This window comes from Cupressus sempervirens, chromosome 1, assembly GCF_028749045.1.
Source record: "Cupressus sempervirens isolate cs-2001-9-10 chromosome 1, ASM2874904v1, whole genome shotgun sequence".
NCBI lineage: Eukaryota > Viridiplantae > Streptophyta > Pinopsida > Cupressales > Cupressaceae > Cupressus > Cupressus sempervirens.
In genome coordinates, this window is record NC_143118.1 from 688793041 (window position 1) to 688807022 (window position 13982).

Consider the following 13982-nt stretch of genomic DNA (forward strand, 5'->3'; position numbering starts at 1 on the left):
TCCCTCTTTCTGCCTCTTTCTATCCTTTCTCACGTACTCTTTCCCTCTCACCCCACTTCAAACATGACATAACCCTATTCAAAATACAGTTCAACTCTCTTCCTAATGCAGAAGTTTTGTATCTTAAATTAGACCAATATTTTCTCTAATAGTTTGTCTTAAAATAAGGTAAAAATCAAAATAATAATAATAATAGTAACAATATAATTTTCATCTTTCATTCTCTCAATTAATTTGGTTCTCTGTTGTTTTGTTTGAGGAACCAGAGGAATGAATGCATTTGCATTTCCCTCGAGAGCTCTGTTTTTCGAGGCTGCGTTGGGTTACACTTTAAATGAACAATCCTCCCTGGCAATAGTTTTCAGTCGTCAGAAGCTTTGAAAAAATGGCTTCTGCAAGCAAATTCCAACGTCCCATCTCATCTTTTCTCAAACAGTTCAAGATTTCCCCCTGTTATTATTCTTCACATGGGCTTCAATCCAATCTATATGAATCAAGAGACGGCTTAGGAACCAGCAGGGGCACAGTTCTATCCTCACTCACATCACGCTTCATTCAAATTGACAACATGTGCAGAAGATACAGTGTGGAGGTTGGGGTATCGGACCAAGTGAATCTTATAAAGCAGTTAAGAGACAGAACAAGTGCACCCATGAAGGATGTCAAAGCTGCCCTTGTTACTTCCAACTGGAATCTGGGTAGGGATGCCTCCTAAACCCTCTCATTCATAGATTTTGTTTCTGTAATCCAGTTTTGTAAATCTTGGGCGCGGTTGTGCATGAAAATATATTTGGATTACATTTTTAACATTTGAAAGCATTGCTACACTCATATAAATCGTAATCGGTAGCCCACAACTTAGTGTCCCGGTGTTGTGGGCTATCTTATTGGGTCAGAGGGATTTCAACTGGAATCTGGGTATGGATGCCTCCTAAACCCTCTCATGCATACATTTTGTTTCTGTAATCCAGTTTTGTAAATCTTGGGCGCCGTTGTGCATGAAAATATATTTGGATTACATTTTTAACATTTGAAAGCATTGCTCCACTCATATAAATCGTAATCGATAGCCCACAACTTAGTGTCCCGGTGTTGTGGGCTACCTTATTGGGTCAGAGGGATTTGAACACGGGTTATATTCTATGAGTGTGCCTCATTACAGTCACGCTCCAAATAAGTGGATCTGCTAATGCCCCAACATAGAACCATCCCATTACTATGTGCGTCATGCTGGGTTGTTCTGCCATTTGAGCTAGCGCTCTCTCTATTGTTTGTTTCTAGCGAACCTATTAGGACCTAATCTCGTTTGTTGGAATCGGGAAAATGCATCTTGATTATAATTAGATATGTAATCTTACAGGCCACAGCTGCTGGGTCATTGTTCCATTGCAGCAATTTCACCTGGCCCGAAATTATTAAACAAATGCCAAATGGTTTTTGGATCACACTGTATAGCATGTTTAATGTCCTGAGATATACTATGCAGCCTCATCCAGAACCATTTAGCAAAAGAAGACAATGCAAACAGACCATTGTCAAAGAAAAAACGGTTAATAGATTCTATAGATGAATACTTATAGATGTTTGATGCTTGGTAGTTCCTTCTACGTTTTCCGCTACTTTCAAAAAGATAAAGAAAAACTTTAATTGTAGGAGATAAGCGACACCCTGTCACAAGGACAATTGTCTGTGCAAGTTTTAGGTCATGCCTTTTTTTCTTATGAAATGGGTAAAGGGTCCATTGATTACCATGGGGCATCTTTCCTCGTACTTGAGAAGCTAACACAAACTTGACTCCTCAATCAGGTAATTGGATCACTGCAAGTAAAATAATTCCTTATTTTGGTTTTGACAAGCTTTACTAGCATTGGCCATGCTTGCTAGTTACCTTTATAGCTGGGTAAGTGTTTCTTAAGTATATAGGCCGCCCTTTAAAATGGCACAGGGTAAGGTTGGAGCACATTCTTTATTCTGGAAACATTGGTCATTGCTTAGTGTACTACATAATCTTCATGTCAAAGTCTTCCCACGTGTTTGCTATGGTTAGTGACTGCCTTATTGCAGTGAGAAGGATTTGAACTTGAGTCTCTCTCCTACAAATATTTCAAATGTCCCTTATAGCTTGACCTCTTGCACATGCATGCTAGATTTTGAACCTGAGATGACTGTTGCGATAAATGCCCCACCTTATTGCTAGACCACTGCCCAATTCAGTAGTTGTAGCCCAGAACTTGTTTTACTAGTTTCTTTTGATGTCAGCTTTGTCAAATTTTTTTTTCAGACTTGAGAGTTACTAGAAGATGTTTATTAAATTGCAGAATTACCAGTGACTTGCATATGCAGACTCAACTGTTTATTGAGCATTAATTTTCTGAAAGGGTTTAGAAGCCACATCAAAGGATCTGACAGCTTTTTGTTATCCATGCATGTCAATTCTAGTATAGTCTCACAGCTACCACCTAGATATCTGTGCCTCCAATTTCTATGAGGACTTGCACTATTAAGGGTAATCGATGTTGTATTAAACAGAAGAGGTTAAAGATTCTTATATAGATTTGCAAAGACAGTGTTTCTGAATGAAACAATTTTGAACCTAATAAGACTAACTAAGATGACCATTAAAGAAACATTAGAATATTCTAAGATGCGCCTGGGTTAACTGTATAATCAAGGACTTCTCCAAGATTGGAAGCCCAACACCGCAACCTTACATGAATCTCACTTTTGAATTTACAATCACTGGCAATCATCAATGTGTTTTTCATCAGTTAAAGAACCCCATCGTTACCGCTGAATGAATGCCTTTGCTGATTTATATCAAGCTATATCAGCATGGGTGCATGGCCACTAGGCTTTGAAGTTAGGCAATTTTGCAATAAGTCCTCTTTTTACCACATAAACAAATGTGCTGCTACGATCATGAGATAAAACGCTTCTTAATGCTAATATTCATTTAACATAAAATATTAAAAGATGTACAGTGGCTCTTTCTTAGTATTACTTTGTATTTGGAATGGATTGGTGCAGAGGCTGCATATACAGAGTTAAGGAAGAAAGGAATTGCAGGTGCGTCCAAGAAAGCATCTCGTATTGCAGCTGAAGGGACATTGGCATTGGTTCAGGATGAGAAAACAGCTGCTGTTATTGAAATTAATTGCGAGACTGACTTTGTTGCTAGGAATGAAATATTCCAGTATCTGGTATGCCTTTTCTATCGTTACTCTTGAATTCATTGGCTTTACCAGATAATAAATCTTTTTCAAATAACTGGTAGAAGCTAAATAGCTAGCATACATCTGGGTTTCTATGTTTGTAAGAACAATTTGTAAGATATTGACACACTTGTCAGTTTTCAGTGATATGTGTTGATTGCACTGCTTATTGTGAAACAAAGGAGAAGTACTCTTGGTGCTATTTAAAACAATAACCATTTACATTTTTAATGCATTATTCCTTAGTAGGAAATCATATGTTTATCCCAATTAATTCAGAATCCAGATTAATTGCCACTTGCCCCCCCATGCCAATTTTTATTCATTGAAAATCACAATTTTTTTATAAATCAGTCAACCTGATTTTGGTTCGTTTTTGATGATATTATCCGGTTGAGCTACTCGATGTTTAACCTTGATCCTAGTCCAATTCACTTATAATCCTTATCTTTTGGTTTGCATTTATTTCTGACAAATATTTTTGCAACTATGATGATTAATCAATCCTTTTTCCATTCTTAATCTTCAGATATTTTAAAACTTGTTCTTATTCTATCTGTTAAAGTTGTCAATTTTTTTTCGATTGCTGAACAAATAATATCCCCTTGAGGTGTACCCTTGGGCTTAGATGCTATGATCCAGGAGTATCTTTCCTATCTTGTCTACTTAGAACTTGCGCTTACCTCCTATATTAGTGTACACCACAATTGGATGTGAATCACGTGATAGATTAACATTCAACATTTGTACATATGTGACATGTCTCATGGGGATTTGAGCAGAGTCTCGATTAAGAAAGCTGCCATGATTTTACCACTTGAGCTCATCCCATTTGACAATTGCGTAGTCAATGTTATTACTTTTAACTTTCAGTTAATTGATAATGAGTTACAAATTAATTGTTTAATTGTTTACTGGTTAAGACTGGAGCTATATAAGGGTCCATTCTAACTGTCTAGTTCATTGTATTCAGCTGTTTATGATAGATGTTATTCTTTCACTTCTTACTATTTCTCATGCTTGTTAAGGTTTCTATATTTTTATTGCTGCTTATTGCTATATCCTCTCCTGGTTTTTTGCATTTCCTTTCTGGTGATTCTCGCAAATGTATTGCAACACCTAAAGTTGATATCAATACGTGAAATGGCAGGCACTATCTATTGCAAGATCTGTTTTGACCATGGAATCTTTGCCCAAAGATCTATTACAAGCCGGGATGATAAATCCAAAAGTTTTAGAGGTAAGGCTATGCCAAGATTCAATTTCAGTATCGTATTAAGCATTTTTACTTTATTTTGATTTTTGGGGGGCAAAACAAATGAATTGGGATTCAATCGTTTTTTGTCATTTGGTGTTTGAAGTCATTTAATTTTTTTGGTCTATTCTATGAGCTATTTAAATATGTATATTGGCATAGATCATGATACAACGTGAGACATGAACCTATGTGCTTGTTAATTCAACTTGTGCGACTGAATATTCTTATGAGAGTAGGTGCAACTAAGATTAGTTTTTAAAAAGTGAGAATCATTACAGAAAGGTATTAACCATGTTCAGTGTGAATTCAACATATGGATAATAGTGCAGTTACAATATTTAAAGAAAGGATATTTTAACGGTTACAAGGTATAGACCATAAGGTAGAGGTGGATACATATGAATGCATGAAATCTTGGCTTTTGAATGAATCTGAATCCCTTTACATAGGCTTAGAACTCAAATGTGATGACGTCTCAAGCTAAGCATTATATACCCAGAGTAAATATTAAGATGTTCAAAGAGAAGCAATTCAATCAGAATCACATGGAAAGTGCATATGTGTTGTAGCTTTATGTAGAGGCAAAACCCTTGCATATGATTCCATACAATATGATTCTGGGGCTATTTATATCATGTTAGTATACCATTTGGTCTTCCACTTGCTGGCATGATAGAAGTGTTGATGTGAGTTTTATTCCACTACAACACGCAGGATCAAATACTCAATGTTTCAAGACGAAACACCAAACACTCAATCTTCTCTTGATATAAGGTCATCTCTCCTGCTAGGCCTGCAAAGTAAGATAATGAAATGACTTCAAGGTTTCTTCAATTCTGGACACTCACTCAATTGAAATGATGCAATTTGCTGGTTTAATATGGGGATTTACAATAGCTCATTCAAGACTTGTCAACAATGCACTTCTAAAGATTTTGCTTCACAATGTGCAATGAAAATATACTTCATAATTTTTCAACTTGCCCAATTTAACTTAAACTTCTGATTCTTACTATTCCTACTTACATTTATGAATGCAAGGAAGTATGGAAGACTCTACTAGGTGTAATCTTGCCAACTCCATCCACCTAGTGCAAGCTTTTAAGGATATACTAGATGGTTTTCAAATCGATATCTGCCCTCTTCAATCCCATCAATGGATGCAAACTAAAGATTGGATATCAATTGAAGTGAAGTACTTTCATTAGCTTACCACACAAGGAAGTATGGATGGAATTGGACTCTACCAGGTTTAATCTTGCCAACAACTCTATCCACCTAGTGCAAGCTTTTAAGGATATACTTAGATGGTTTTCAAATCAATATCTGTTAAGATTCTAACCTATATAATCCTACAGGTCTGACAGTACAGACTGTACCTCTCTTAGTGTCAACATATCTTAAGATTGGCATCTAATATTTATACTTGCTTATCCTATAGGTGCCAGCGACTTTCTAGGGATGTCTTTGTTTGTGTTTGACTAAACTAATGTTTAGTTAGTTAAATCCTAAACTAAGTCTCCTGAAATCGCCAACTTAGGAAGAGGTATTATTAAATGTCAAGTGAAGGGTTATGTCCCTTAAGGAACGCACCCTCTAGCAAGGTATATATTCGGTTGTGGATGCAGATTAGAGGACACACAATTCACAACAGTCTGCTCCTATAAGCATCTCACTTCCAGCAATCAATAAGTCTGCAATATTATATATTATCAGTTTGGAAATAGAACATTGAATCTACATTCAAGATAAACCTTCAACAACATACTTAATATTGATAATATTAAGAAGATCATTCTCAGCCAATCAGCAGAACTGAATTATAAGTCTGATTCAAGACTCAGAATTTGCAGAACATTACAATATCTGCCCTCTTCAATCTCATCAATGAATGCAAACTAAAGATTGGATATCAATTGAAGTGAAGTACTTTTAGTAGCTCACCACACAAGGCACTCTCTTACTATCGACAAGAGGCCAATGGCCTAGTTTATATTCGAGTCAAGCAAGTAAACATCCAAAATTCTTTCATCCAACTAAACTACTTCTAAACAACATGAAATAAAATCCTAAGCTAAGAGAGGAAATATGGATCACCATGCAATAATGCAAACTTGATCCCAACAATTCACCATGCAAGACACAACAATGAAAAGTCGAGCAAATTTGGTATTATCCTACCAACAATTACCAACAAATCTCTAACAATTCCCCTTTTTACAAATGAGAGGAGTGGGGTTTATATAGGAGCCCCAAAAACAATGAATGGCCAAGATTGATTTAAAATCAAAGACCTAGGTTAATCCATTACAAACCCTAATTAGGGCAACCAAAATAGGCAACATAAATGAAACACCACAAAATAAGCCAATGAAAAAAATCAAAGGCTTGAGAACCATTAGGAAGCAAAGAAGTTGTCTAGTCATCATACAACTCATCATCCAAGATGTATACTCCTTCCTTCCTCTTCCTTTTAACAAAGCCAATGAATTTGAGCAAAATTTCACTAAGTTCCTCCATGTCAATGCTAGGAAGGTTGTTATGGTGTAACTCCGTGACCTTTGACTTATCCTTGAAATCTGTATCTTAATTCCACCTCCTTATCCTTAGGGAATCTTGCTTGTTCTTGGACTTCTTTATCTTGGATTCTTGGATGGCTGGACTTTACATTGCTTGAACCCTTGGTGTCACCTTCATTTTGTGGAATTCTTCTGTCTTCTTCATCTTTGGATTTGATCCTTGGAGCAATCCCTTGAACACATTAACATCTTCTTTGGCATATTAAATCCATTTCCTTGTGTGACTTGATCATCATCAGGATCACTCCCTTGATGGGAATCTTGTCCTTGAATTCGTTCTTGCTCTCAACCTCAGACTTGTCTCTTATGTCCTTGCTTGATGAAGGTTTGATCTTGGGATAATTCCTTCAGCTTGATCCCAAAATTTTCTTTCCTTTGTTCCATCTTTAAGTGCATTCTTGAAGTGTTGTCTTCCTCTGATCTTGACCACCTCAGGTTGGTCCTCTTTCATTGCTATCTTTGGCCTCGAGCTTGAACTTGTCTTCCACCTTCATTTGTTCTATCCCTGCCTTAGATCCGAGCACGATTCCTGGTATAAAGCTCGAAGTCAGTATAGTCTTAAGGGATCTGAACGAAATAATAAAATTTAATTTTCAAATCTTTACGGTAATCCACGAATTTTTGCCCAAACTTAGTACATCTATCCAATGAAAGTAATAATAAGCATTTGGATAAGAATCCTAAGGCAATATTTTACCAATACTTAGCCATTAGAATGATAAAATCAGACTGCTACTTGTAAAGGGAGAATTTTGATTTTCTGAAGACACTTAATGATAAGTCTGAAAACATAGTAAAATCAGTCCCAATAACTTGCTAAGTCAGTACACATCATGATCCACAGATCCAAATACGGATTATGAATCAAAATTATTAACCAATCCATGCACAAAATCCAACTTCACCCTAAAGACTAACTCAAATATTCTGAGGACATGGAAGTCCGAAAGTGACTTATGATTAATCCAAGCAAAATCATAAACTTTGCACAAGGACAAAAATGAAAGTTTGGAACCCAGAATTGCAATTTAACCATGAATTAGAACAATGATCCATCACTAAAATAATAAATTCAGACCTTAATAAGGTTCTGATATTCTGAAGGCAATTCATGGATAAGTCTGAAAAAATGCATACATTATTCCTAACATGAACCCAGACAAAGTCCAATGAATACATATGAATGCCAATAGGAGCATGTACACATTTCACTAGAACAAACCTCATTGTCACGATAAGAGAATTTCTGATTCTTCCCTTGTGGCATTCATCTTAAAATTTAATGTTTCTCGCACAAGAATAGGCCCTTAACACTCTGCATAGGCCCTTAGGACGATTTCTAATATTTTACCAATACTTAGCCATTAGAATGGTAAAATCAGACTTCTACCAGTAAAGGAATAATTTTGATTTTCTGAAGACACTTTTGATAAGTCTGTAAACAAAGTAAAATCAGTCCCAGTAACTCTCGAAGTCAGCACACATCATGATCCACAGATCCAAATACGGATTATGAATAAAAATTATGAACCAATCCATGCACAAAATCAAACTTCACCCCAAAGACTAACTCAAGTTTTCCAAGGACTTCGAAGTCCGAAAATGACTTACGATTAATCCAAGCAACTCAAAAATTTTGCACAAGGACTAAATTGAAAGTTTGGATCCCAGAATTGCAATTTAACCATGAATTAGAACAATGATTCATCGCTAAAAAAATATATTTGGACCTTAATAAGGTTCTGATTTTCTTAAGGCAATCCGTGGATAAGTCTGAAAAAATCTATACATTATTCCTAACATCAACCCAAACAGAGTCCAATCAATACATACATATGAGTTCCAATAGGAGCATGTACGAATTTCACTAGAACAAATCTCATTTTCACGATAAGAGAATTTTTGATTCTCTGAAGACAAGTCTGCAACATACCTTCCTTGTGGCATTAGTCTTAAAATCTAATGTTTCTCACACAAGAATAGGCCCTTAACACTCAGCAAAAGCCCTTAGGATGATTTTTAAAGTTGGAGAATTGTGTGGATTTTTTCCCAAAATCGCCCCTGTTTTGTAGTCCTCAGATCTTTGACCTGCAACTTTGTCCTCAGACTCTAGAATAACCCCAAACGATGCTTGGAATGATGCCACAAGGTCTGTAACGTAGTTAGGGTCAGATTAAATTCAAAGGACAAATTCAGATCCAAGCAAAAAAATAAAATAAGAGACTTTTATGACAATCCTCAGACTTTTGTATGTATCCAACTTACCACGGCTGCCCAATGCCTCAAACTGGCTGCAAAATGTGTGTTTTTGAATGGGGATTAATCTGCAAACAAGAGCTAGAAGCTTTGGGTACTTAAAATAACTTTTTGAAAAAAATCACCCAATTCTGAAGAATATTCAATTCTAGACCTGCAAATGCTTACTTTCAGATTTCCAATGGCTGCGAAAGGTGTGCCAAGGATGGGAAATCAGTCGTGGAACAATAATATGTCAACTTCAAGCACTAATGAATTTCCATGATTTTCAAAGGCAAATCGTCTAGCCTCTTGTAGTCCGTGGATTTGGTCTGCAACTTACTTCTTTTGGCTTTTGGCTTTCCAACTATGTTACCCTAGGTTTCCGGGACGAGGAGACGGGCACGGGGAACTGGTTTCCGGGATGGAATTTATGTCACCCCAGGTTTCCGAGATGAGGGGACATGGGGACGGGGAAATTGTTTTCTGGAATGGAATTTATGTTACCCCAGGTTTCTGGTACGATGGGACAGGGAAACAGGTCTCGGGGACAATTTGTTTCTCAGAGCAGGGGACGGCAGTGGGAACAGCTATATAAAAAATAGGGAAAATTTAAAATATATAGGGAAATTTAAAATATTTATATAAAAACATGGATAAAGCATGCTTATATGAATTATAAAACCTTAACATTCAATGTTTGTATTAAATAATTTAACTTTAGAATTCACATAAGAGTGAAAATCAAACAAAATATCAAAACTGGAAAATTAATTTTATGGGACAGCCAAGGGAAAGGTTTATGGAAGTTTCCAAGTTCCCAGGACATCCTGGAAACAGGGATGGGTCAAATTTTGCTGGAAACTCGTCGCCGAGCAATACTGCTTTCCAGTGACCTTTAATTTTTGGAAATACCCTCCACAAGTCTGCAATCATAGCTGGATCTGTTCTGAAACTGGCATGAATACCTCAAGATTGGCACAAAATTGCTTCTATGGAGGTCATCTTCAGATTTCAATCTGCATACACTAGCACTTTGAGGACTGATTTCAGACTTGCAGCAATGTCAGGCCTTCATTCAATGGCAGCCTATCTCCTTCTTCATTCAAGCTTCACTCACCTACAGCTGGATCAATCTCTTACTTGGCCTCTTGCTTCAGGTTTCAGCCACTTGACAATTGTCTTTATAAATCCTCTTGGTTTCTTGCTAGTTGATGGCCTTCCAAAGGAGTTTGGATTGTTGATTTACCACCCACAAGCAATGTGGGATAGATCAATGGTCTTCGAGAAGGATCCAAACTTTACTTCATTAATTTTTCCCCAGATTTTAATTAATTATTAAACTAATGCCACGATAGGGAAAATGATCCATGTATGGATCTTTCAAAGATTGCTAAGTCAATCTGCATTCATCAGCCCAAACAAGCATTTACACTTTGGTTCCATCCATGCAACTTAGGGAAAATTGACCAAGGTATGGATAGAACTTATTTCACCCTTAGGAAAACCTTAATCTCACTTTGCTCTCACAAGGGAAAACCGAACCTAATATGGATACCTTTGACACTTTAAAAATCTCACAAATTAGCTCTCAAAGGGAAATTTAGCCTTAGTTCAGATAATTCTTGCACTCAGAAAAATTTCACTCCATACTTCTATTGAGGGAAAAACAAGTTATTTCCGAGCACTTCAATGCTTAGAAAAATTTCATTATTCACTATTGCCACCAAGGGGAAAAACGACCCATGCTTGGACAAATTTGACATTTAGAAAAAAAATTCCAGTTTCCTAACTCGTTCCAAGGGAAAAACAACCCTAGTCTAGACAACATCCAGACTTGAAAAATTACATCTTGACCCTTGGGGGAAAATTGACCCCTATCTGGATGTTTCAAATATTATGAAGTAATTGGAAAATATTTGCTTGTTGTTAACAGTGATCGAAAGATCAATTTATACAAGAGACTGAACAATGTTTCCTTAAGAAACAATCATAAAGAATAGAAACATTCTATTCTAGCTTAGAGAAAACTAATAGTTATCTACAGCTAACTAAAGAATAGAAACATTCTATTTTAGAAACATAAAACTAAATATTAGAAACATTCTAATATTTACAGAAGATTACAATAGATAACCTTTAGATACTAAACATAGATAATAGAAACTATCTATTATCGTAATACCTCCCTTAATGGTTAATCTATCCAGAGCACAAAGCTTTGAAAAAGCATAAAAGGCAAATTCTATCTACTCAAGGGGCTCCGGACTGCTCACTATGGGCTGCAAACTAGATTGCTTAGATAAGGCAACTAAGCGCTTCCGACATTTAACCTTCACGTGCCCAAACTTGTGGCAATAGTTGCATTGAATGCTTTTCTTTCGGGAGCCTTTTGAATCTGGAACAAAGGATGTTTGCTGAGAAGATTGCTGATGGTACTTTGGATAATGCTCCAAAACTTTGCATATGAGCATAATGCTCCAAAACAAACTGCAAAAAGCGATGATTTTTGAGGTGAAAAAATCAATCGAAACCCAACATGATTTTTGTGGTGAAAAATCAATCAAAACCCAACATGATTTTTGAGGTGAAAAATCAATCAAAACTCAACATGATTTTTGTGGTGAAAAATCAATGAAAACCCAACATTACAAAGATTTATTTTCTTTTATAGGAAAAACGGTGAAACCCAACATATAATATTTGAGGAAAAAATTACAAACCCACAAAGCAATCCCACACAACTTTGCGAATTACAAAATTAGAAAATTTTAAGGGAAAATTTATAGAAACCCATTAATTTTTTTTTTTGGGGAAAAAATTATGAAAATCCATCTGAATTTTTTTTTGAGGAAAAAAATATTTTAATGAAAACCCACCAGAGCTTTTAAGGGAGGCAAAAAGCAAGACTTTGCATGGTAAAACAACACATGCAAACAACATGCAAGTACATGCAACCTTCAAAAAGTAGAGATTTAGAAAATTTGAAGGGTGACCTAGAAGAGAGCTCGAAAAACCCAGTTTAAATATGTTGTCGGTTTTTGGATCAGCTAGCTTGAAAACTAAGGCAGGAAAATCGAGGCACCTAGAAAAAACAGATGACAACTCAATTGAGAGCTCAAAAAAAGCCACCAAAATCTCTAATTTTTTTTGATCCGATACAAAAAATTAGGGTTTTGAACAAAAACGGCCCTGCTGCAACAATGGCGGGAGTGTGCAAAAAAAACCATTGGATCTAGATAGAAATGAGTTGCAAAACCGAACCAAAAGTCGACGGATTCAGATTTCTCAGAATTTAAACCCTAGTCAGATTATAGAGAGAGTTGGAAGCAAATATGCATGTAAATAATTTTGAAAATACAGATGATTTCAACCAAAAAATTAGAATTATTTTCGAAAAAATTTAGAGTATTTGCTTCAATACCATATTACAAAGTAATTGGAAAATATTTTCTTGTTATTAACAGTGATCAAGAGATCAATTTATACAAGAGACTGAACAACGTCTCCTTAAGAAACAATCATAAAGAATAGAAACATTCTATTCTAGCTAAGAGAAAACTAACAATTATCTACAGCTAACTGAAGAATAGAAACATTCTATTTTGGAAACAGAAATCTAAATATTAGAAACATTCTAATATTTTTAGAAGATTACAATAGATAACTATTAGATACTAAACAGAGATAATAGAAACTATCTATTATCGTAATATCAAACAAATATAATCCAAAGTAGTGGAAATTCATAGTATGCTTGGATTTTGTCCCCAACACTTAGAAAGTTTTGAGGAAAGGCCAATTAGAGTAAGGAAATTCATGCTAAGTCTGTCTTTTGATCAAAATATGAAGGGAAATTCATAGTGACTCTGGACAAAATATGAAGTGAAATTTAAAGAGAGTTTGGATTTTGATCAAAATATGAAGGGGAATTCATAGTGAGTCCAGATTTTGTGTATTTTTAGAAAGAAAAAATGATTTTTACTTAGGATTTTGACATTTTAAGTATGGAAAATCAATTTATATAAGGATTTTAAGGCCCTTATGCACGAAATATGCCTTATATGTATTTTAGACTAATTGACTAGCCAACATTTAAATACACTTTGGATTTTATATTCAATCCATTATAACTTGACCCCAACAGACTTCAGTGTTAACATTGCCACTTTAAGATTGCAACATGACCATTTTATTTCTTTACCACTCCTTAGTATTTTAAAGCACTGAATTGCCAAATTTACTGCAAAAAACTTAACCTACCTAACAACTACAAGCAAAAGAGGGGCCCCTCATTTGAAATGGGGGGATGGTGTGAAACCTCACAACAAGGAGGACGTGGAAGTATACTTAAAACTTTGAATGATGAAATCAATGTTTTTCTTATCCATTTATGTGAATGTTCTAGAAGGAGTTTTCCATCTTTAGATTTGAAGGTGAGTTCCTAGGTTAATGCTTTGATGTTACTATATAACTTTACAAGTATGGTTTGCCTGCAAGAGAAATTATTCATGAACCCAATCTTATATTGGTCCTACTCTGCAGGGATATGTCTGGACTGCTGAGAAACTGAATAGATGTGCCATGCAAGTGAATATTCAAGTCATAGGGAATGAGATATTTTATATACAATAAATAGTAAAACTGTGTGGAATTTATCAGTAGAAAATGACAAATGTCAATCTGTCTAGAAATTCC

The 13982-nt window shown here is 35.5% G+C and overlaps 1 protein-coding gene across 1 annotated transcript in view; it reads left to right on the plus strand.

The window, feature by feature from the left end:
• The first annotated feature begins 260 nt into the window (after window positions 1–260).
• LOC149579810 (translation elongation factor Ts (EF-Ts)) overlaps window positions 261–13982 on the plus strand; it is a 120385-nt gene continuing 106663 nt past the window's right edge. The window contains exons 1-3 of the mRNA XM_089786985.1: window positions 261–698; window positions 3028–3200; window positions 4363–4452. Of these exons, the coding sequence (XP_089643111.1) occupies window positions 386–698; window positions 3028–3200; window positions 4363–4452 (576 nt within the window). The 5' untranslated portion in view covers window positions 261–385. The remainder of the gene's footprint in view (window positions 699–3027; window positions 3201–4362; window positions 4453–13982) is intronic.